We start from the raw sequence: 19,739 nt of genomic DNA on the forward strand, positions 1-19,739 counted from the left end.
CTGACGTCGCCGCAGTCGCGCTTCGTGCGGTCACCACTCACAGCGGCCTCGACGCACGAGCCGCCAGAGGACGGACGAGCGGTACCTCGCCCATCTTTACGAGCGCGCGCGAGTCGATCCCGCCTTAGCGAATTCACACTCGGATACGCCCGCCTGTTGAACCGGGCCATTTATTTTTCAGCCGGTGGTGACGCGTCGAAGCAACAGAAGCTATGGCTGACCTCGCAATGGAGGCCCCCGTGGAGGGGGACATGCAGGAGTGGGAGGAAGGGATGGCAGCTGCCGGCCCTCTCCCTCTCCAGACTTTGGAGGTACGCGCGCACCCCGAGTCGCACGATCCGAGCCGCACGCGACGCATGCCCTCCATTCGAGGCACCCCTCGCAAGGTGCTGGTCCGCTGACGAAGTTTCCTCTCCCTCCCCCCGAATCACCGCAGGAACACGGTGTCGCGGCGTCCGATATCAAGAAGCTCCTCGAGGCTGGCATTCACACCGTCGAGGGTCTCGCGTACGCGTCGAAGAAGCACCTCAAGGACATCAAGGGGCTCAGCGAGATGAAGGTTGAAAAGCTCAAGATGGCCGGTGAGTCTCAAACTTGGCACCCCTTTCAAAATTTTTTTCTGCAGGATCCGAGCTAACAACCCTCTCCCGTCTCCTCTCGCAGCCACCAAGGTGGTTCCCCTGGGCTTCACCACAGCATCGATGGTTCAGGCTGTCCGGCAGGACACAATCATGGTGACGACGGGCGCGTCGAAGCTGGATGAGCTTCTGGGTGGGGGTTTCGAGTCTGGATCTCTTACGGAGATTTACGGAGAGTTCAGGACGGGCAAGACGCAGCTGTGCCACACGCTCGCGGTGACGTGCCAGCTCCCGCTCGACCAGGGAGGCGCTGAGGGTAAGGCCATGTACATCGACACGGAGGGCACGTTCAGGCCGCAGAGGCTCATCGCCATCGCCGAGCGCTTCGGGATGGACCCCAACGCGGTGCTGGACAACGTGGCGTACGCCAAGGCTCACAACACGGAGCACCAGTCCGAGCTCCTCGTCGCCGCCGCGGGGATGATGGCGGAGGCTCGCTTCGGCGTCATCATAGTCGACTCCGTCACCAATCTGTTCCGCACCGAGTACGAGGGTCGCGGCGAGCTCAGCGCGAGGCAGATGCACCTGGGCAAGTTCCTCCGCCACCTGACCAGGCTGGCTGACGAATTTGGCGTCGCCGTCGTGGTGACCAACCAGGTGGTGGCCAACCCTGATGGAAACGCCATGTTCGCGGGAGCCAACGCGCTCAAGCCAATCGGCGGAAATATCATGGCGCACGCGTCAACCACTCGCATCGCGCTGCGCAAGGGCAGGGGCGAGAACCGCATCGCCAAGATTGCCTGCTCCCCCGTGCTGCCCGAGTCGGAGGCGCAGTTCTCCATCTCCGAGCTCGGCATTGAGGACGCAAAGGACTGAGAGAGGCGGGGGGACGGAAGGCAACGTACAACGTCGCATCGCGTACGGACGATTCGCAATTAGTGTTCTTCATCGTTTCATGACAATGAGATGGTCGAGTCTATCTCACCAGGGTGGTGCTGTACCAAGCTATGCCCGCTGCGACAATGCCCGCTGCGACGGTGATGAAGGGATTCTGCGGCGTCGGCACGTCCGGCACGAAATCCCCTCCGTACTCCTCCTCCAAGGACTTTTGTCTCTTCTCCCCACGGTACCCACCGCCAGCGCCCCTGCTGGACCACTTGTCGCTGTAGCCGTACGAGTCCCTCAGCAGCGGCACATCTGGCTTTTCGTTTTCGGCGATCTCCATCTTGGGCGCCTCCAGGATGTACTTGAGCTCCTCCGCCTGCCTCTTGATGAAACCCTCAGGGTGCTTCTGTAGCCCTCTGTACACCTCCAGCGCGTCATCCTCCTTCCCGTTCGCGTCCAGCCCCAAGGCTTTCTGTATCTGGATCTTACCACCCATCAAGGAGTTTGGGTCGGTCTCCTCCAGCGCGGCGTCACACCACTGGATCGAATCCGAGTACATTCCCTTGGCGTACGCCTTCACCGCTGTCTTGTACAGCCGCATCGCCTCCAGCGTCGCGCCGCGGAGCCTCTGCGCATTCTCCTCGAGCTTCACGCGAACCTTCTCGCTGTACGCCCTCTGCGCGGGTGCCAGGGCATCCAGGGACTTGACCCCGAGCGCGAAGCACAGCACGTCGTCCCCGTCCAGGCCGTTCTCGATCGCGTCCGCGTACAGCTTGGTGGCGCGGAGCACCGTCAGATTGTTCGCGCCGAAGGGGACCAGATCGCGGGTCTCCTCTTCGGTGCCCTCCACCACGGATCGTCCCCCCAGGATGCTGTCACCGAAGTTCTCAGCCTCCTTCTCCTCGTACTGCTTCTTCACCAAATCCTCCGGCGAGAGCACCGGTGCGTCCGCTTCGGATAGCGTTGGAGAAGTCTCCCCGGAGTCGCCCGTCGCGCGTCTCGGAGGGGCGACGCATCGACCGGAAAGTATCGAGCGACGTCGGGTACCAAGCGCGGGGGGTGCGGCGATAACCGGAGACCCGGCAAGAGCGACGGCCGCCATGGCGACCTCCTTTGTGAAAGGCGATCCTCCGCCTTGCTGGACGGACGTGCCAGTTGGCATCATTTGCAGTCTTTGTTTTTGGTGTTTGGCTGCGAGTCTCGGCGCGACTGGCGTCGACGACGCGATGTGCGAACTACACGGCTATTCGACTAATTCCTAATCGGCCCACGCCCTGTTCGGTCACTCGGCCGCCGCTCCTCGGGGCACGGCGAGGCCCAGCGCCTCGGTGGCAAAGTCCCCGGCGGCGCGAACCACGCCTCGCAGGGTGCCCAAGTCGAGGTTGGGCACGGTCCCGAGGCTCACCAGAACCGGTCTGCGATTGGGAGCCGGGCGTGGGCGGGTCAGCGGGGTCGTGGACGGCGATGGGTCGTGGACGCACGGCGATGGGTCGGGCGCGCGTCGGTGCCGGGCGTCGACGATTCGCCATCGAGCAGCGACGGGCACGACGACGGGTTCGGCAGATTTTGTGTCGTAGGGTTGTTGGGAGGCGGGGTGGATGGAGGGGTGGGGGGTTTGGCTGACTCACTTGTTCACACCCCTGCTCTGCACGATCTGTACCAGCCTCCTCGCCGCCGCCTCAAGGGTTTCATCGTCGTATCGGCCGATCAGCGTCCTCACCTCCGGCGGTATGTCCCCCTCGAACACGCCCCCGGGACCGGGATCGGCGGCGTGGTAGATGGTGCCGAGCTTCCCGATCTGCGTCACCACTACCATCAGCCTGTTGCTGTAGTCGCTGACCAGCACCTCGGTGTGAACCCCGTCGACGGTGAACGCGCCGTGGGCGGTGTTGACGCTCATTTCCGTCACCCGAGCAGAACCGGCTCCGGCTCTTGGCGCCACCCGCGCGGGTATACTCTGTGGGGCGGTTGCGAGAAAACCGAGGGGCGTCGACAGCCTTGTGGGAAGCCTCGGAAGGCGGGAAACTGACATTCTGTCTTGCACACCGATCGAGCGCGCAGAGAGGACGGCGCTGGTCGTATTTGCTCGAGCACACGATGCCGCGCTTCTCAAAAAAGGTCATAGGCACCGTTGATGCCGCTGGCGATGACGTCAACGCGTACGAGGCGGAGCGCGCGGCACGAATCGAAGAGAACAAGCGCCGGATGATGGCTCTCGGAATCTTAGACACCGCCAATGCCCTGGCGGACGCCGCCAATGCCGAGAGGGTAGCTGCTCGCAACGCCCGAGCTGACGCGGCGTCGGCGAACGGCGGTTACAATCGTCGGATCGAGCGCCCCGCGGTCAAGCGCAGAAGCGGTCGCCTCTCGGGTGAGGTCCCTAAGGATTACTCCGCCGAGCTCGACTCGAACGGAACCAATCGGGATCTCTGGGAGCCGGTGTACAACGAGGAGAGATACACCCTCGCCCACAAGGAGGCGCTCGGCACCTCGACCAAGACCTGGACGCTCTTCGTGGACGGTTACGACGCGAAGGGCAACAGGATTTACGACCCGGTGAGGGGCGCCACGTGCCATCAGTGCAGGCAGAAGACGGTCTGCAAGCACACGTCCTGCGGGGGATGCGGCGAGCTCAGGGGGCAGTTCTGCGGCGACTGCCTCTGGATGAGATACGGCGAGCACGTGGACGAGGCGAACGACGCGGGCGACGCGTGGAGGTGCCCATCTTGCAGGGATCTTTGCAACTGCAGCTTCTGCAGGCAGCGAAAGGGCCTGCCCCCGACCGGCACGCTGTACAGGCGCGCTATCAAGGCGGGATTTGCCTCCGTGGCTCACTATCTAGTCCTGAACAACATGGCTGGCGACGACGACTGCGGGGAAAACGACGATCGCGAGTCTCCCGCGCGCGTTCCCGAGACCCCGGAGAAGGAGACCGAGGCCGAGGCCGAGGCCGAGACCCAGCCGGAGAGACGCTCGGAGGAGATTCACGCCGCTGGCCCGAAGACGCCAGAATCGAAGCCCAAGGAGAGGAAGAGAAGGCACGATCCCGTGGCGACGCCGCGCAAGAGATCCAGGCTTCTCGCTCTCGAGTGTGACGTCGTGGCATCCTCCGTCGCGGCGGCCGCGCGACCCGTTGAGGATGAGCCCGGGTACTCGAGGAGGCGTTGAGGATGAGCCCGGGTACTCGAGGAGGCGTCGAGGGAAGCGAGCGTGAGCGCATCAAACGTCGTGTCAAACGCGCAACCTAACGTTACATTTTTAGTAGACGTCCCCTCCGGCCTCTTCGAAATCCCCTCGAAGATGTTCCGGCACGAGGTCGCTCACCGTGATCGTGGAAAACGGCGGCGACGGCGCGTCCACCGCCTCGGCCCACTCCTCGTCCGTGAAGTCCACGCGCCGCCACGTCGCGCTGAACTCTCCGTTTGCATCCGTCACATCCTCGAAGGGTCCCCTGGACACGGTCACCCAGTGCCTCCCGCCGCCGTTCTCGGACTCGCGCACCCCCAGCGGCTGCATGAAGAACCTCCACCTGGTCTTCGGCTCGCCGTCGAGCCGCAGCGTCGCCGTCTCCACGCCCCCCGGGAGTCTCCCGCGGGGAGCCGCCGAACCCGCCCGTCGAACCCCCGCGCCCTCGTCCTCGCACTCAAAATCCGCGCGGTTGAGTTCCAGCGCCAGGCCCACGCCCATGGCCTTGACCAGCGCCTCCTTAAGACTCCAGTGCCGCCGGAACACGTCCTCCTTGGCCTCGTCGTCCCCGGCCGCGTTCTCCACGGCGGCCCGCTCGTTGGGCGTGAGAACGTTGGCGAAGACCTTGAGCATCTCGTCGATGGAGGGCTTCCTCCCGTCTCTCCGTCTCCGCCGCGCCTGGCCGGGTGCGGCGACGTCCACGCCGCACACGGCCACGGGCTCCGATGCGAGCACCACGAAGTCGCCCTCGTGCGACACGTTGAAGTTGAAGTTCGGGGCGAGCGCGGGGTCCGGCAGGGGCGACGCGAGGAACGGCTTGCGCCCCTTCGTTCGACGGATCTCGATGGACGCGTGAGGGGCGGAGGTGACCCGCGCGCACGCGGCGCGCTGCAGCAGCCTGCTCACCAGCGCGCGCTTCTTGTCCGGCATGTGAACAAACTTGAGGCACTCCTCGCGCTCGTGACGCGGCAGGAGCGAGAGGAGGAACCCGAACTCGGCGCCCTCGTGGTCGCCCGACGGACTCCACCGCTCCGTGTTCACGGCCCATCTGAGGCGCGCCGGATGGTCCGTCGCGGAGCCGGACGCCGCGCCGGGATCGCGCTCGTCCGCCATCGCGCGCCGCTCGATTCCTCGCCAGCCGGCTCGCCCGCGCGGGGGAGGATGCGCGACGGGGTGTGTGGCCGGGAGGGGAGACCGAGGCGACCCCGGTGTTCAAAAACGCTCGGAGCAAAGCCTGACAGGACGCTTGGCCAGTTTTTCTCGGGGAGGCCGAAGGTCGTTCCACTCACGTCACATCTTCGCGCGAGGTCGCGGTCAAGCACACACCCGCAGCTAGGGTTCCAAGGAACCCTTGAGGTCAATCTAGGGTCCCGCGTCACTGTCGGTCCCGCCGGTGGAAGCCCTCGTGACCTCTCGTTTCCGCGGCCCAGGCACAACGACGGCGCCCTCCGCGCGGGTCTCATCGGCTCGCCTCTCTCTCCCGCGCTCGACGCGTCTCGACGGACGCGGGATTCGGACGCCATGGAGACGCTGCTGCCCATGCACGCGGACGACGACCCGCCGGGGTGCGCGGCGCCGCCGGAGAGTCCCAAGAAGAGGCGACAGCTTCGCTTCCTCGACGGCCCCCCGCACGCGGACTCGCACGCCTACGCGCCGCTCCGCAGGTCGTCGACCGGGGCGTCAATCGCGCGCGGGGCGGACGCCGCCACGGGTGGATCGAGTCGACGCCGATCGCGACGGACGGAAATCGTGGTCGGCTTCGTCGTGGGCATGCTCCTGACGAGCCTTGGCGCGACGTCGAGGCGCGTAACTTTCGGGTCGGCGCCCTCCCCGGCCTCTCCTCCTCCGCGACCTTCCGTCTCCTCGCTCGCCGCCGCGGCGTTCGAGGCGGCGATCCACGGCATCCCGTCGTCGATGGGCCCCGCCTGGAGTCCCGCGCCGTCTCCGTCGAGGAGCGCGGAGGAGGAGAGGCTGGAGGGTCGCCTCCAACGGGCAGAGTCGGAGCTCGCGGAACTTCGCAGGCGCCTGAAAAAATCGCAAGGCACCGAGGAGAGACTCTGGGGAATCGTCAACGACCTGGAGGCCCGCACCGCCGCGGCCACGAGTCTGGCGTCGCGGGAGACGTGCGACGCGGATGAGCTGCGCCCGTACTGCGAAGCGGTCGCCTCGGAGCCCCAGAACTCGTTACCCGCGCGGATCAGGGCGAGAACCTCCGACCTTCGAGCGCGGCGCCTCTGGGGCAACCCCGCGGACGACCCGAACAACACCCAGCGCAACCTACTCGTCCTCACCGTCGGGATGAAACAGAAAGCCGGGGTGGACTCCATCGTCCGGGCCTTCGACTTGACCCAATTCACCGTCGTGCTCTTCCACTACGACGGCGCGGTGGACGGCTGGGACGACCTGCCCTGGAGCGAAGACGCGATCCACGTCTCCGCCAAGAAGCAGAGCAAGTGGTGGTTCGCCAAGAGGTTCCTCCACCCGGACGTGGTGGAGCCGTACGATTTTGTCTTTCTGTGGGACGAGGACATCGACGTCGTCACGGATTCGTTCGACGCGAGCGAGTACCTGCGAATCGCGAGAGACAACGGGCTCCACATCTCGCAGCCGGCGCTCGTCTCCGGGCGGGGGGCGTGGCCGATCACCAGCGCGGTGGAGGGGGTCGAGATGCATCGCCGCGGCGTCGACTGGAACGGCGCGCCGTGCCCCGACGCGCAGGGAAACCCGCGGGACGTGCCCCCTTGCGCCGCGTACGTGGAGATAATGGTGCCGGTGTTTTCCCGCAGGAGCTGGCGGTGCGTGTGGACGATGATACAGAACGATCTCACGCACGGGTGGGGGCTGGATCTGACCTGGCACCGGTGCGCGGCGGACCCGGGGGGTAATCTGAGCGCGGTGGACGCGATGGGCGTGGTGGACGCGCAGGGGGTGCGACACAAGGCTGAACCCACGTTGAAGGAACAGGGCGAAGGCGGCGTCGGGTTGGACGGCGCAGACGCCGTGGGAAGGCGAAGAGCCGCCGAGTGGGACGCGTACAACTCCAGGTGGAAAACGCCGATGCTTCAGGAGCTTCACGAGCAGCTGCTGGAACACGACGAGCAGTTCGCGGAGCATCACGAGGGCGAGTCGGGGACGGACTGAGAATGAACGCGACTTTAAGAGAGCTAGCGTTCGCTACGACGATGCCATTGCACGCCACATCCTTCTACACCTTTTCCGCCGGAGGGATCAACGGGTCCTTCTCCGACGCCTCCTCCTCCTCTAACCGTCTCTTCGGTTTCTTCTTCTCGTCGAAGAACCCCGCCTGCTGCGCGAGGATGCAAATGGACGACACCACCACGCAGAACCCGATGCACACGCCGATGATGCCGGCGAGCGACAAGCCGGGCTCGTCGTACCAGATGGTGCTCCACGGGAACCTGGGGCAATCGTCGGGCAGCGTCCCCTCGCGCAGCTCGCACACCGCGCGGCGGATGGCCTTCTGCAGGTTGCAGCTGTGCGTGCAGACGGGTTTGCCCTCCACCAGCACCCACGGCAGCCACTTGTGCTTCGGGTGGAGCCTGTTGAGCCGCCTAGACGTTTTCTTCAGCAGCTCGTGCCCCCTGTCAGACGCGACGCACATCTTCTGTATCTCGCACGCCGTCGCGTTCCTTCCTCCCATGAAAGCCGGGATGGAATCCATAGCAGACTCGCAGCAGCTCTCGCTGAGCGCCGCCGCGTCCAGCGACCCGATACCGCCGGCGAAACCGAATCCGGTCCTACTCTCAGCCTCCAGGACCCCAGTCGCGAAGCACTGCAGGAACGCGTTGTGCGCGGACGAGTTATCCCTCGCGAGTTCCTCCACGAACGCGGGCGGCATGACGAGATGCGAGGCGTCCAGGTCGACGGCATCCATCCCGCCGGCGACCTCCCCTCCCTCCTCCTCGTCGGCGACGCCGCCGCGTTCGAGAAAATCTTCGTACTCCCACGCGTTCATGTCCACGGGACCCGACGCGCCCATCTCCTCCACCGGGGTCACGTCCGCGCCCTTGAACCGCGCGCTGAGCGACGCCCACACGCCCTTGCTCCACGAAGACGGCGGTCTGGTCCCGGACGTCAGCGACAGGAGCGAATCGCCGACGCACGCCACGACTGCGTTTGCGTCGCAACCTAACCTCGCCGGGTCTCCGGGCGCGATTGACGCGCAGTCGACGCGGTCGGTCCTCTCGCCCGCGCCCACGTTGCTGTTCGGCGATACGATCCACTGCAGCGGGCCCAGGTCCATGCGGAGGAGGTGCTGCACGGGTCCGAGGATGAGCTCGAGCGAGTACGGGTCCGCCGCGTCGACGAAGAGCTCAACCTTGATCTTGGTCTTGCTCCGGCCGCTCTCTTCCCAGTACCTGTAGGCCTCCTCGGTGGTGTTGGACCACCACGCCGAGGCGCGCGTCTCCCAGGCCTTCCACGAGCTCGCGTCCTCGGCTTCATCCTCGGAGGCGGCGGAGTGCTTTTTACTCCCCATCGTGCTCACCCCCCCGCGGTCCTCTTCGCCAATCGCCGCGCCCGCGGTCCCGGCGGCACCCGCGGCGGTCGCCTCGGCGCGCGACGACTCCTGCCGGCTCCGCTCCAGTCGGTGCAGCACCTTGAGGGCCCTCCAGTTGATCTCATCCTCGCCGACGTCCTCCTCGCTCGCCCGGGTCACCCGCGAACGCCGGCGCCAGTACACGTCGCTCAGCCATCCCGCGGAAGATTCCGGCACTTGGTCCTCCCAACCATCCGCGGACGGAACGGCACCGAGCGGCCCCTCCCTTCGAGGATGACGCGCGCCGTCGCCTTCGATCAGCGCGCGCGATGCCTCCACGCCGAGTGGCGGCCACGCTAGCGCCAGAAGCGCCAGCGCGGTCAGCGCCACCCCCACACGGCGTCGACCCATCGTGTGGTACGACGGGGTTGGAGGATTTTTTGTAACCGAAACAGCGCGGCCCGTTTTTTCCTTGGCGAGTATCCCGGAAATAAGACTTTTATCGAATCAAACATCATGAATACTCATACAAGGTGGGTCAGTTTGCATTTAGACACTGTGCGATTCTGACTGGATCACATACGACGCTCATCCGCATCCTGCAGTGGCACTCGCGAGAAATGCACGAGATCGTTCCACGTAAACTTTTAGTCGCCACACAACACGCGCGGCGCGGGACCCGCGCCCGACGATGACGAGCATGACGCGTGCGTCGCTCGTCGTATTCATCGCCACGGTCACGTTTATGTCGTGGCCGCCCGCGGTGGATGCGTGCAACTGTAGGGTCGACTGCGTCATGGGCACCTGGGGCGAGTGGTCCGCATGTAGCTGCCTGGGGAAGCGGTACAGGGAAAGGGTGATAACGACGCAGGCTGCGTGCGGAGGGACGGCGTGCGGGGCCCTCACCGAATGGGACAACACCTGTGTCGCGGTGTGCCCTCCTCCGCCTTCCCCTCCGCCTCCACCGCTCCAACCGCTTCCGCCGCCTCCTGCCGAACTGCCATCCCCCCCAGCCGAACTGCCACCTCCTCCAGCCGAATTCCCACCACCACCTGTGGAACCTTCACCTCCGCCGATCCCGCCATCCAAGAAGTCGATGCCCTCGCAGTCATCCGGAGACGTATCTCACAGTTCATGGGCGCCGGTCGGAGCGGCGTTGGCGACATCACTCAGCTTGTTAGCGGCGTTGTTTCCAGGGTGAGGTGAAAGGGAAAAAAGTATGGCCCGGGCAGGAGACGCAGATAATGTTAGATATAGCTGGCTAGAGTCAACAACATGTAGGTAGCATAGCTGAATAATGTAGATTAAAGATGCCAAACAAACACTCCATCAACTCGGGCCACTCAGCGCGTGCCAAAGTACCCGGTAGGCTTGCGACGCGCAATCATCCCGGCGGCGCTTCCCACCCTCTCGCTGCTGCCCGAGATCACGCTGTGCCTTCGCCGGCCGGCGTCGGTAATGCGCTGCGCCTCCGTCGATATCCTCCTCCCGATCGCGGTGAGATTGACGCACGGCTCCATCCAATCGAAGGGGTCCATCATGCTCCTCCCAACCTCCCATATGCCGTAGAATCCGAGCGCCAGGATCCCCGACGGCAGCGGCGTGAGTCGCTTGAACGTCACAGTGAACACCAGCGGCGCCGAGAATACGAAGAAGAACAGCACAAGGTTGACCATGTGCACGTACTGGTAAGGTATGGGGGTAGTGACGATACGCTCGCACGTTTTGAACGCGGCGAGCACCCTGTCGCACTCCTTGTACACGTCGTAAGCAGCCTTCTCGTAGAGGTCGCCCTCGCGTTGGTTCCTGGCCACTATTCGCTGAATTTCAGCCACACAGACGTTGAATCGGTTGCCAACGGGAACGTCCGCGTACCTCCGCCTTTCCTCTGGAGTGAGAAGCGTCGCGAGCGAAGGCTCGCCGCAGAGGTCCTCCTCGAGCAGGCTCGCCTCGGACACGGGTCCGGTGCCGCCTCCGAAGGACGCCGCCTTGCTCGACTTGAAAATTCTCCGGAGGAACCCGGGCTTCCCCTCGTCCGCGCCATCCTCACCCAGCCCCCGGCGGCTTCTCGAATCGAACCGGTACCCGTGTCGATGCTCGCGAAGGGCCTGACGGATAAATGCGAACAACACGTTGCTAAGTCGGCGAAGTTCCAGCTGGTCGTCCTTGATGGTCGCGGCTGCGTCCGCGGGGTTGCCGGGCTGATGACCGGGTTCGCCCGCCGTGGGCGCCCGAAGGAAGGATGCAAACTCTATGTTCATGTTCCTCAGGCCGTGGTAGATGTCTCCCACGGCGGATCTGGCCTCATAATACCTGAGGTACGCGATGTTGGCGCAAAACACGAGCAGGAAACCGATGATCGCACCGCAGATGGCGTGCGCCTCGGTGTGAAACGTGACGGAGCACTCCGACGAGAGCTTCACGTCTGCGCCGCACAGACGAACCTTGAGCAAGTTGGCCACCGCGCCGATCGCGGCGGCCATGAGCACCTGAGGAACGACCCTCCACAGAGTTTCGTTGCTGCCGTCGAAGAGGCCGGTAAGGAACGAGAACGTGTGACGGGGATACTCCCGGGACGCAAGCTCGTTGGCCATGACCACCGCCGATGCACGGCGGCTTCGAAAATTACGGCGCAGATCCTTGGATGCAGCGAGCACGTTCTCGACGTTAGGTCTCTCCGCGGCGCGTCTTGCGAGGTCCTCGAGCGCAACGAAGGCCTCTCCATCCGCCATGTCAGTGATCCCGTGCGCTGAGAGCGTCTCTGCGTCCCTGCTGGCGCACCTCCTGTGGATCTGCACGCACTCCCGCCAGACCCTGAGACCCACCCCGGTGAGGTCGTGGTTGGGCTCGCGCCAGTTGAAGGGACGCTCGATGACCTCACCGACGGAGTTGATGCCATAGAACGCCATAGCGAGGAGGCACGCGGGAAAGAAAGAGATGTACTGGTAGGACACCGTGAAGATGAACGGCGCCGAGTACGTGAAGAAGAAGGTGACAAAGTTGCTCATCTGCAGGTACTGGAAGGGTATCGGGGTTGTGACCACCCGCTCGCAGGACTTGAGCGAGGCCAGCACGAGCTCGCACTCGCGGTACAAATCAAACGCCGCGCGCTCGCACACGTGGCCGAGCCTGCGGTGGTGCTCCACGATGGACTGGATTCGGGTCACCACGGTGTTTGCGCGATTCTGGAACGGGATGCTCGAAAATTCAGCAACCTCCTGAGCGTCCCGCATGAGCGACCCGACGCACGGCATCCCGCACTTATCCTGGAGCAGCAGCTGCTTATCACCAGGGTTTGGATCGTCCAGGTATCCAAGTCGCTGCTCTCTGAGCACATGGCGGATGAAACCGAAGAGCAGGCCAGAGAGCCGCAGCAACTCGGTCCTCTCGTTCATGAAAAGAGCGCATCGCTCTCTCACACCTTTCACATCCTTACGGTTGTACCCGGGCTCACCCTCCCGAGCGTCTCTCAGGAACGCGCACACACCGATGTTAAAGTTTCTCAAGCCACAGTGCAGCTCACCGATCGCGGACTTGGCCTCGTAGTATCGGTCGTACGCAAACTTGAACCTGTAGACAATCATAAACGCCAGCACAGATCCAATCACCGAGTGCGCGTAGGGCGCGAATGTGACGGGGCACTCAAACGCCTCCTGCACCTGACCGCCACACCTCCACAACTTCACCAACTGCGCCACCCACCCGATGACGAACGCGAGGAGCACCTGAGGGATGATCTCACCGTATACGGTCTTCTTGAAGCGGAAGATGTCGGTGATGAATCCGTGCCAAGCGTCGGAGAGCTCAGGCTGAGACGGGTTAGCCTCCCACAGTCGGGTTGAGACGGAGGAGGCGTCGTCGGGTCCACCGTTCGCAGCGCCTCGCTTAACCGAATCTTCGATCCTCGTCGTCTCATCCGGTCGCTTGGAGCTGAGAAGCGCGATGTCGGCTGCTCCATGCGCCACGCTGGCCCGGACGGATGACCTCGGCTCCATCGAGACCCTGACCACTGACTCACCGCCCTCGAGCCGCACGTCATCCAAGGATACCTCGTCGTCTCGGGTCTTACTCCTGTCCTTGGCGAGGGTGGCGTCAACGCTCGCCACGCTCGCCTCGTGCAGCTGGAGCGACTCGGAATAGAGCCTCCAGCCTGTGCCGGTGAGGTCATGGCACGGTTTGGTCCAAGAGTACGGATCCTCGATGGATCGCGCCACCTCGGCGACGCCGTAGAACGAGATGGCCACAATGCATGAGGGGATCGGGGAGAGCCACTTGAACCCTGTGGTGAATACGAACGGCGCGGAGAACACGAAGATGAACAGGAGGAAGTTCACCATGTGCAGGTACTGGAAGGGCATCTTGGTGCTCACGATTCGCTCCATGTGCTTGAATGCCTCGAGGCATCCTTCCAGGTCATGATAGATGTCGAACGCGCCGCGCTCGCACACGTGACCCAACCTGCGGTGATGCTCCACGATGGATTGCATGCGCCACACGACCATGTTGGCCCTGTTATTCGGATCGATCGCGAGGAACTCCTCCTTCTCCTCATCAGTCAGCAAGACGCCGAGGCCCGGACGACCGAACACGTCGTCGCGGACCAAGCCGGCGTCATCCGACGGAGCCGGGCATCCCTCGGGGTACCCGTGCCTGTGCTCGCGCACCGCCTGACGAATGAAGGCGTAAAGTACGTTGGACAGCCTACGCAGCTCGACTTTGTCCGCGTTGATCTTTGCATCGTGGCCCTGCTCGTCGTTACCAACGCGGAGGAAGGAATTGAACGCGATGTTGGCGTTACGGATGCAGTCGTAGAGGTGCCCGAGGTATTTCTTACCCTCATAGAAGCGATAGTACGAGATGCTGGTCCGGAATACGAGCATGAAACCGATGATACCTCCTGCCACTGAGTGCGCGGTCTCGCTGAACGCCAGCGGGCACTCGCTGTGGGAAGTGATGTTGGCGCCGCACCAATAAATCTTGATGATCTGCGCGAAGATGGAGACGGCCGCGGCGAGCAGCGTCTGGGGCATGATCTTGGGTAGCACCGTGCCTCTGTATCGGAACAGGATGGTGATGAAGGTGAATGGACCGATGCTCAGTTCCTCGCCATATTTCTCGGATGCGCCTTTCGTCTTGCTCACGCTCGGGGTGCCCGTCTTGCGCCGCTTGCCGTCCACCTCCCCACTCGTCGCCACAGAGTTTGACCCGGTGGACCCGATGGATGTGATTGAACTGTTTCGCTTCATTCCCTCACCTGTCTCGCTGTCGTGTCGCTGGAGGGCATCCATAAGAGTCTGATACGATGCTCTGCGCTTGGACATCTCCTTCTCAGCCTTGGGATCGAACTGTTCGGCGTGTTCGTGGATCTTCAGGTTCTCCCTGTAGATCCTCAGGCCCAAGCCAGAGAGGTCATGGCACGGCTGCTGCCAGTTGAATGGATCCTGGATGAGCTTACCCATCTCGTTGATGCCGTAGAATCCAATCGCCACGATCACCGAAGGCACATACCCGATCCAATGAAACGTGGTGGTGAACACGAACGGCGCGGAGAACACGAAGAAGAACAGGATGAACTGGAGCATGTGCAGATATGTGAACGGGATTGGCGTCGAAACAATTCGCTCCATGGCCTTGTACGCGGACAGACAGATCTCCAGCTGCTGGTAAATCTCGAACGCGGCACGCTCACTTATGTTGCCCAGCCTACGATGCGTCTCAGTGATAATCTGGATGCGCATGGCGATCCAGTTACAACGGTTCGATGGCATGAGCGCGAGGAGTCGCTCTGACTCCCCCTCTCGGAGCAGATCCGGCAGCGGTGGCTTTCCAGTGGCGTCCACCTTTACGCAGTCCTCGTCGGTCACCTCCCCGCCGTCGGGTGCGCCCACGCGGATGTCACGCAGGATGTGACGCATCGTGGCGTATAGCACGTTGGTCAGGCGCAGAAGCTCTGCGCGATCCTCGGTGATTTTCGCGATGGTGCTCTGGAACGATTCCCTCGGCGCCCTGCTGGGCGAGTCGGTCAGGTGTGGGCCGGCGTCACCCCAGCCTTCGAGGTTGGAGCTCCCCGAAGCCTCGAACGCCGCGCGCTCGCCGGGTTTATTTTCGCGGAGGTAATTCACAAAGCACACGTTGAGGTTCCTGAGACCGTTGTACAGCTGGCCGAGTGACTGCTTCCCTTCGTAGTATCGGTCATAGGCCCAGTCGGTTCGGAAGACGAGGAGAAAACCGAGTGACACGGATACCACCTGGTGACCAGTGATGTCAAACGTGGTCTGGCACTCTGCCGCGGCGACGACATCCGCGCCACACATCACCCGCTTGAACATCTGCGCGAATATTCCGAGGAAGAACGCCAGAGCGATCTGCGGGAGCAGCGAGGGCATGACGGTGTTCTTGAAGACAAAAATCTCAGTCAGGAAACCGCTCCAATGCGTGCTCAGCTCCTTCGGAACGATGCTCGGGTCGGCGGTCAGCGCATCGTCCTCATCGTCCTCTTCATCAATATTACCACCGACATTCTGCTTGATCGCGGTGCGGGCAGCCGCGGCGATGGAGGTAAACGGGCCAGTTATTGAGGCGGCTGAGGATGCCCTGTTGCGCTTGGGCGCCGGGCTGGCGGGGGTTGACGGCGTCGGCATCTCCCCGGCGGCGACGTTCTCGTCCTCCAGAGCGCACGCCTCCTCGAGGGCATTCGCGTGCAAGGCGGCGTCGGCGACCGGCGCGGCGGCGAGCGCGCGTTGGATCTGCTCGCTCGTCGACAGTCGCGCCCTCGCCTCCAACTCTGAAGAATCCGTGACGCGAGACTCCGACGCGTTCGTCTCCTCGTGCACGTCCTCGGCTTCGCGGTGGACCTCGTCCGCCTTCTGGTGGATCTGCAACGTCTCCGTGTAGATCCTCCAACCCACGCCGGAGAGATCGTGACACGGATCCTCCCACGAGTAAGGGTCCTCCATGCACCGGCCGATCTCGTTCACGCCGTAAAACGCGAGCGCGACGACGCACGAAGGGAAGGGCGTGATCCACTTGAAGTTGGCGGTGAACACGAAGGGCACCGAGTACACGAAGAAGAACAGGAGGATGTTCAACATGTGCAGGTACTGGTACGGGATCGGCGTGGTGACGATGCGCTCGGCAGACTTGAGCGCGTCGAGCACCAGCTGGCAGTCGCGGAATACGTCCAGCGCGGCTCTCTCGCCGAGGTTGCCGACCCTGCGGTGGTGCTCTATGATGGCGGTTATCTTGGACACGCACACGTTCGGGCGATTCCAGGGCTCCAGCGTCTTGAACTCGTCCAGCTCTATCTTGTCCTTGACGATGTCCGGGACCCTGGGCTTGCCGCCGCGGTCCCTGGTCATCAGCTCGTCGTCGGTGACGGGCCCGACGTCCGAGTACCCGTGCCGCTGCGCTCGAACCGCCTGTCGGACAAAGGCGTACAGCAGATTAGTCAGGCGGAAGAGCTCCATGCGGTCACGCGCGAGGGCAGTCGCCCTCGTCGCGTTCTTGGCCGCCCACTTGCGTCGGTTGATCACCGACTTTTTCCCGCCTTTATCCCTGCTCAGCGGCGGGTGCGCTCGGAGAAAAGTCGCGGTGGCCACGTTGAGGTTGCGTATGCCGGTGTGTATGGCGCCCAGCGCGGATTTGCCCTGGTAGTATCGCTCGTACGCGAGGTCCGCGCGGAAGACGAGTAGGAACGATAGAACGACGCTCACGCCGAGGTGACCGTCCATGTTGAACGTGACGTCGCACTCATCGTTGCTCGCGACGCCCTCGCCGCAGTAGAGCACCTTGACGAGGTTGGCGAAGAGCCCGACGAAGGCTGCGAGGATTATCTGCGGAACCACCTTGAGCACGATGGTCCCCTTGATCTTGAAGATCTCGGAGATGAAGGCGAGCCGACCGTGGGACAACTCCTTGGGTTTGTTGAGGAAAACCATGCGCCGGGGACCCCCGAGTCCGTGGTGCGACCCGTTCGAGGCGCGAGTCACTCGACGGTTCATCCGACGGTCCGTGCCCGATGGGGAAGTCGGGGTGAGCGCGGGGTCGTCCGCGCCGCCCAGGCCGGGGTTTCCGCGACTCAGACCGCTCGCGTCGCTCATCCCATCGGAAGACGCCACGCTCGCGAAGCTGCCACGCCTCGACGGCAGGCTCTCGACGCTCATCGTGCTGGGTTGCCGCGGTAGGGTCCTGCCGCCTCGGTTGCTTATTTCGGCAGCGTTGCTCATTTCGGGGCTCATCCTTTTCCCGGCGGGATCGCGTCGACGCGAGTATCGCCGCGCGCCGACGCGTTAGCGCGCGGGGTTGCGACGTTGGATGGGACGAGCGGTTCGAAAGGTGCCAGATCCGCCCTCGACGCGATATGGCGCGCGTGCCGATATGCCCAGGTCGCGCTTTTGTGAACGCGTAAAGGTCCAAGGACCGAGGGGAGCCGAAGAGGCACGAAATTCGGGAACGCGAAGAGACGCAAGCGAGCGCAGGCGTTGACCCGTGTGTGACCGTTGGGACCTTTCTGTTCGAACGCTTCGGTGCCCTAATCGCACAACTCAGGAGCGAGCGAGCGGAGGATGATGCTGAAGCAGCCGCTCCTGAATCCGTACAACCTCGGACAGCCCGCCCCGAGACCGCTGCGCATCAACGTGCTGTACTGTGCGATTGCCTCTTGCGTGGTGGCGACGATGGGACTCTGCTTCGCCATCATATTTTGGCAGGCGTCGAGCAGGGCGATTACCAAGAGCATCACGGATGCCGCGGCGAAGCTGCCGGAGGTGCGCGCAAGGTGGAACGAGATGGAGAGGAAGTCCCACAAGTTTCTTAAGGCGACGGAGAAGGACATCAGGGAGTTCGCATCGGCGACGTTCGGGGATGGGTCGGAGAGGGACGAGCCCGCGAACGAGCCCGAAGATTCGGCACCGTGGGGCACGAGAAAGGGCGCAAGGCGCCTACTACTTTTAGCTAAACCTCTAGACATTTAGATCACAATGACGATAGATAGCCACCGACGAAGCACGTCTTCACACCTTATCCTGCGGCTTGCACAGCTTCTTGTCCTCCGCGTCCATGCGCACGCCGTACCACCGTTTGTCGTTGTGCACAAACGCGGTTGCGTGCGCGGGATGGTTACCTTGCTTGACGTCGTCCCAAGGCTCCAGCGCGTGTCCACCGAGCATGAGCAGCGCGCTCAGGGTGACGTCGTTCCACATGCCGAACCTGTCGTCCATCTTCTGCAGCGAACGCATCTCCTCCTCGGGCAGGTCGTCGGGCAGGCTCGCCAGCGCGGACGCCCGGACGATGGCGCCGCCGCACAAACCGTAATTCTTATAGCTCGGCGCCCTTCCCCCGTTGCGCCGCGCAATCTCCGCGAGTAGCTCCTTCGACAGGGGCGCCGTCCACCTCCAGTCCTGGACTCCCCCTCCGTCGATACCCTCCTTCGGCCACCGCGTCACGCCCCGTTCGACCCTGACGTCGTCCTCGAGCAGCACGATCCATTCCGTCTCCGCCGACTCCGCCGCGCGTTTCAGCCGCCGGACGTACTCCATGACGCCGCCGCCGCCGTGCATTCCCGCGGTGGTATCCTCCCTCGTGAACACGCACCCGTACGTTTCGCACGCCGCCGAGCAGTCGTACGAGCCCGCGTCCGACGTCACCGACAGCGGAGCGTCGGGAAAGTGGACCCTCACGGACCGAATCAGCTCCAGCGTCGCCTTGGGCTCGTTCGCCATCTGCAGGTAAAACCCGACCCGACCGCCGTTCTTCGGTTGATCCATCTCCTTCTTCGGCTCATCCGTCTTCTTCTTCGGTTGTGTCGTCTTCGGTTCACCCGAGCCCGAGCCCGTTTGGTCGTCGTCGTCCTCGAACAGGTGGTCGTGCTTGCTGTCGATGACCACGTTGGGATTGGAGTACGCCGTCGCCGTCTTCTCCTCGGACAACTTGGCCGGCGATTTCTCCCCTCTCTCCTTCCTCCTCTCGCTCGCCTCGGCTATCGCCCTCTCGCGCGCCTCCGACTCCGCTCTGGCGCGCTCGACATCCTCTGCCTTGACGACTATTGGCTCATTGCGCGATGACCTTCGCACCCCTTCCTCGTCCTCACCCTCAACCCCCGTGACTGGCCCGGTCTGCTCGGTGGCTTCGTTCGCGGCTTCGTTGTTGGATTTTGATTTGACCCTCGCGCCCGGACGTTTGCGCCGCGCGAACGGCACGAAACCCCCGTCGTCCGGCTGCACGACCGCCTTCACGACCTGAGCAGGCGTCGCTTTCACCGGCTCGGCGTTCTGTACCCGCGAATCCTCGACCGTCACGCCCCTGGCCTCGCGCCTTTGGACCGCGCCACCCTCGTTGGCGGACGACCACGCCAGCAGCAGGAGCACCACCAACGCGACCGGCCCGAGGGTCACCGCGCGGAGCCTCGGCCTGGCTCGAAGCCCTTCCCCAGCTTGCCTCGCGTATATCCGAAACCCTCGCCCTTGCGGCGCCGCCGCCCCCGGCTCCTGCCCCGCCATCGGTGCCCCCCACTTTGATGATTTCCTCGGCAGCGAGGACCGGCCATCAACGAAGCTCGAGTTGAATCAGCACTGACAGACTGATGAGCCAAACTA

General features: G+C 63.7%; 11 protein-coding genes across 11 annotated transcripts; 4 read left to right on the forward strand and 7 right to left on the reverse strand.

The window, feature by feature from the left end:
• Window positions 1-212: 212 nt before the first annotated feature.
• RAD51A (Rad51 DNA recombinase 1) lies at window positions 213-1,454 on the forward strand (the record flags this gene model as incomplete). Its single annotated transcript, XM_002501362.1, has 3 exons — window positions 213-311; window positions 437-581; window positions 664-1,454. The coding sequence occupies 3 exons, from the start codon at window positions 213-215 to the stop codon at window positions 1,452-1,454; spliced, it is 1,035 nt and encodes a 344-aa protein (XP_002501408.1).
• A 100-nt stretch (window positions 1,455-1,554) lies between these two features.
• On the reverse strand, window positions 1,555-2,565 carry MICPUN_57913 (predicted protein; the record flags this gene model as incomplete). Its single annotated transcript, XM_002501748.1, has 1 exon — window positions 1,555-2,565. The coding sequence occupies one exon, from the start codon at window positions 2,563-2,565 to the stop codon at window positions 1,555-1,557; it is 1,011 nt and encodes a 336-aa protein (XP_002501794.1).
• Window positions 2,566-2,745: 180 nt separating this feature from the next.
• MICPUN_57914 (predicted protein) lies at window positions 2,746-3,363 on the reverse strand (the record flags this gene model as incomplete). Its single annotated transcript, XM_002501749.1, has 2 exons — window positions 2,746-2,878; window positions 3,092-3,363. The coding sequence occupies 2 exons, from the start codon at window positions 3,361-3,363 to the stop codon at window positions 2,746-2,748; spliced, it is 405 nt and encodes a 134-aa protein (XP_002501795.1).
• Window positions 3,364-3,560: 197 nt separating this feature from the next.
• Window positions 3,561-4,631, forward strand: MICPUN_57915 (predicted protein; the record flags this gene model as incomplete). The annotated part of the gene is made up of 1 exon (XM_002501363.1): window positions 3,561-4,631. The coding sequence occupies one exon, from the start codon at window positions 3,561-3,563 to the stop codon at window positions 4,629-4,631; it is 1,071 nt and encodes a 356-aa protein (XP_002501409.1).
• A 90-nt stretch (window positions 4,632-4,721) lies between these two features.
• On the reverse strand, window positions 4,722-5,762 carry MICPUN_57916 (predicted protein; the record flags this gene model as incomplete). Its single annotated transcript, XM_002501750.1, has 1 exon — window positions 4,722-5,762. One exon carries the CDS (start codon window positions 5,760-5,762, stop codon window positions 4,722-4,724), a length of 1,041 nt encoding a protein of 346 aa, XP_002501796.1.
• Window positions 5,763-6,681: 919 nt separating this feature from the next.
• On the forward strand, window positions 6,682-7,790 carry MICPUN_80702 (predicted protein; the record flags this gene model as incomplete). Its single annotated transcript, XM_002501364.1, has 2 exons — window positions 6,682-6,753; window positions 6,828-7,790. Coding segments are annotated over 2 exons (1,035 nt in total), but the record flags the coding sequence as incomplete, so codon positions are not given.
• MICPUN_108114 (predicted protein) lies at window positions 7,789-8,532 on the reverse strand. The gene has a single exon (XM_002501751.1). The coding sequence runs from the start codon at window positions 8,506-8,508 to the stop codon at window positions 7,855-7,857; it is 654 nt and encodes a 217-aa protein (XP_002501797.1). The 5' UTR covers window positions 8,509-8,532; the 3' UTR covers window positions 7,789-7,854.
• A 1,306-nt stretch (window positions 8,533-9,838) lies between these two features.
• MICPUN_57919 (predicted protein) lies at window positions 9,839-10,348 on the forward strand (the record flags this gene model as incomplete). Its single annotated transcript, XM_002501365.1, has 1 exon — window positions 9,839-10,348. One exon carries the CDS (start codon window positions 9,839-9,841, stop codon window positions 10,346-10,348), a length of 510 nt encoding a protein of 169 aa, XP_002501411.1.
• A 142-nt stretch (window positions 10,349-10,490) lies between these two features.
• Window positions 10,491-17,372, reverse strand: MICPUN_57920 (membrane protein; the record flags this gene model as incomplete). The annotated part of the gene is made up of 1 exon (XM_002501752.1): window positions 10,491-17,372. The coding sequence occupies one exon, from the start codon at window positions 17,370-17,372 to the stop codon at window positions 10,491-10,493; it is 6,882 nt and encodes a 2,293-aa protein (XP_002501798.1).
• Window positions 17,373-17,677: 305 nt separating this feature from the next.
• MICPUN_57921 (predicted protein) lies at window positions 17,678-17,980 on the reverse strand (the record flags this gene model as incomplete). Its single annotated transcript, XM_002501753.1, has 1 exon — window positions 17,678-17,980. The coding sequence occupies one exon, from the start codon at window positions 17,978-17,980 to the stop codon at window positions 17,678-17,680; it is 303 nt and encodes a 100-aa protein (XP_002501799.1).
• A 178-nt stretch (window positions 17,981-18,158) lies between these two features.
• Window positions 18,159-19,643, reverse strand: MICPUN_57922 (predicted protein; the record flags this gene model as incomplete). The annotated part of the gene is made up of 1 exon (XM_002501754.1): window positions 18,159-19,643. The coding sequence occupies one exon, from the start codon at window positions 19,641-19,643 to the stop codon at window positions 18,159-18,161; it is 1,485 nt and encodes a 494-aa protein (XP_002501800.1).
• Window positions 19,644-19,739: the final 96 nt, after the last annotated feature.

The sequence above is a fragment of the Micromonas commoda genome, chromosome 4 (genome assembly GCF_000090985.2).
Source record: "Micromonas commoda chromosome 4, complete sequence".
Classification (NCBI taxonomy): Eukaryota; Viridiplantae; Chlorophyta; class Mamiellophyceae; order Mamiellales; family Mamiellaceae; genus Micromonas; species Micromonas commoda.

Coding starts and splice junctions, on each gene's coding strand:
- MICPUN_108114 (XM_002501751.1), bottom strand. CDS start 8,508: ATGCCGCCCGCGTTCGTGGAGGAACTCGCGAGGGATAACTCGTCCGCG.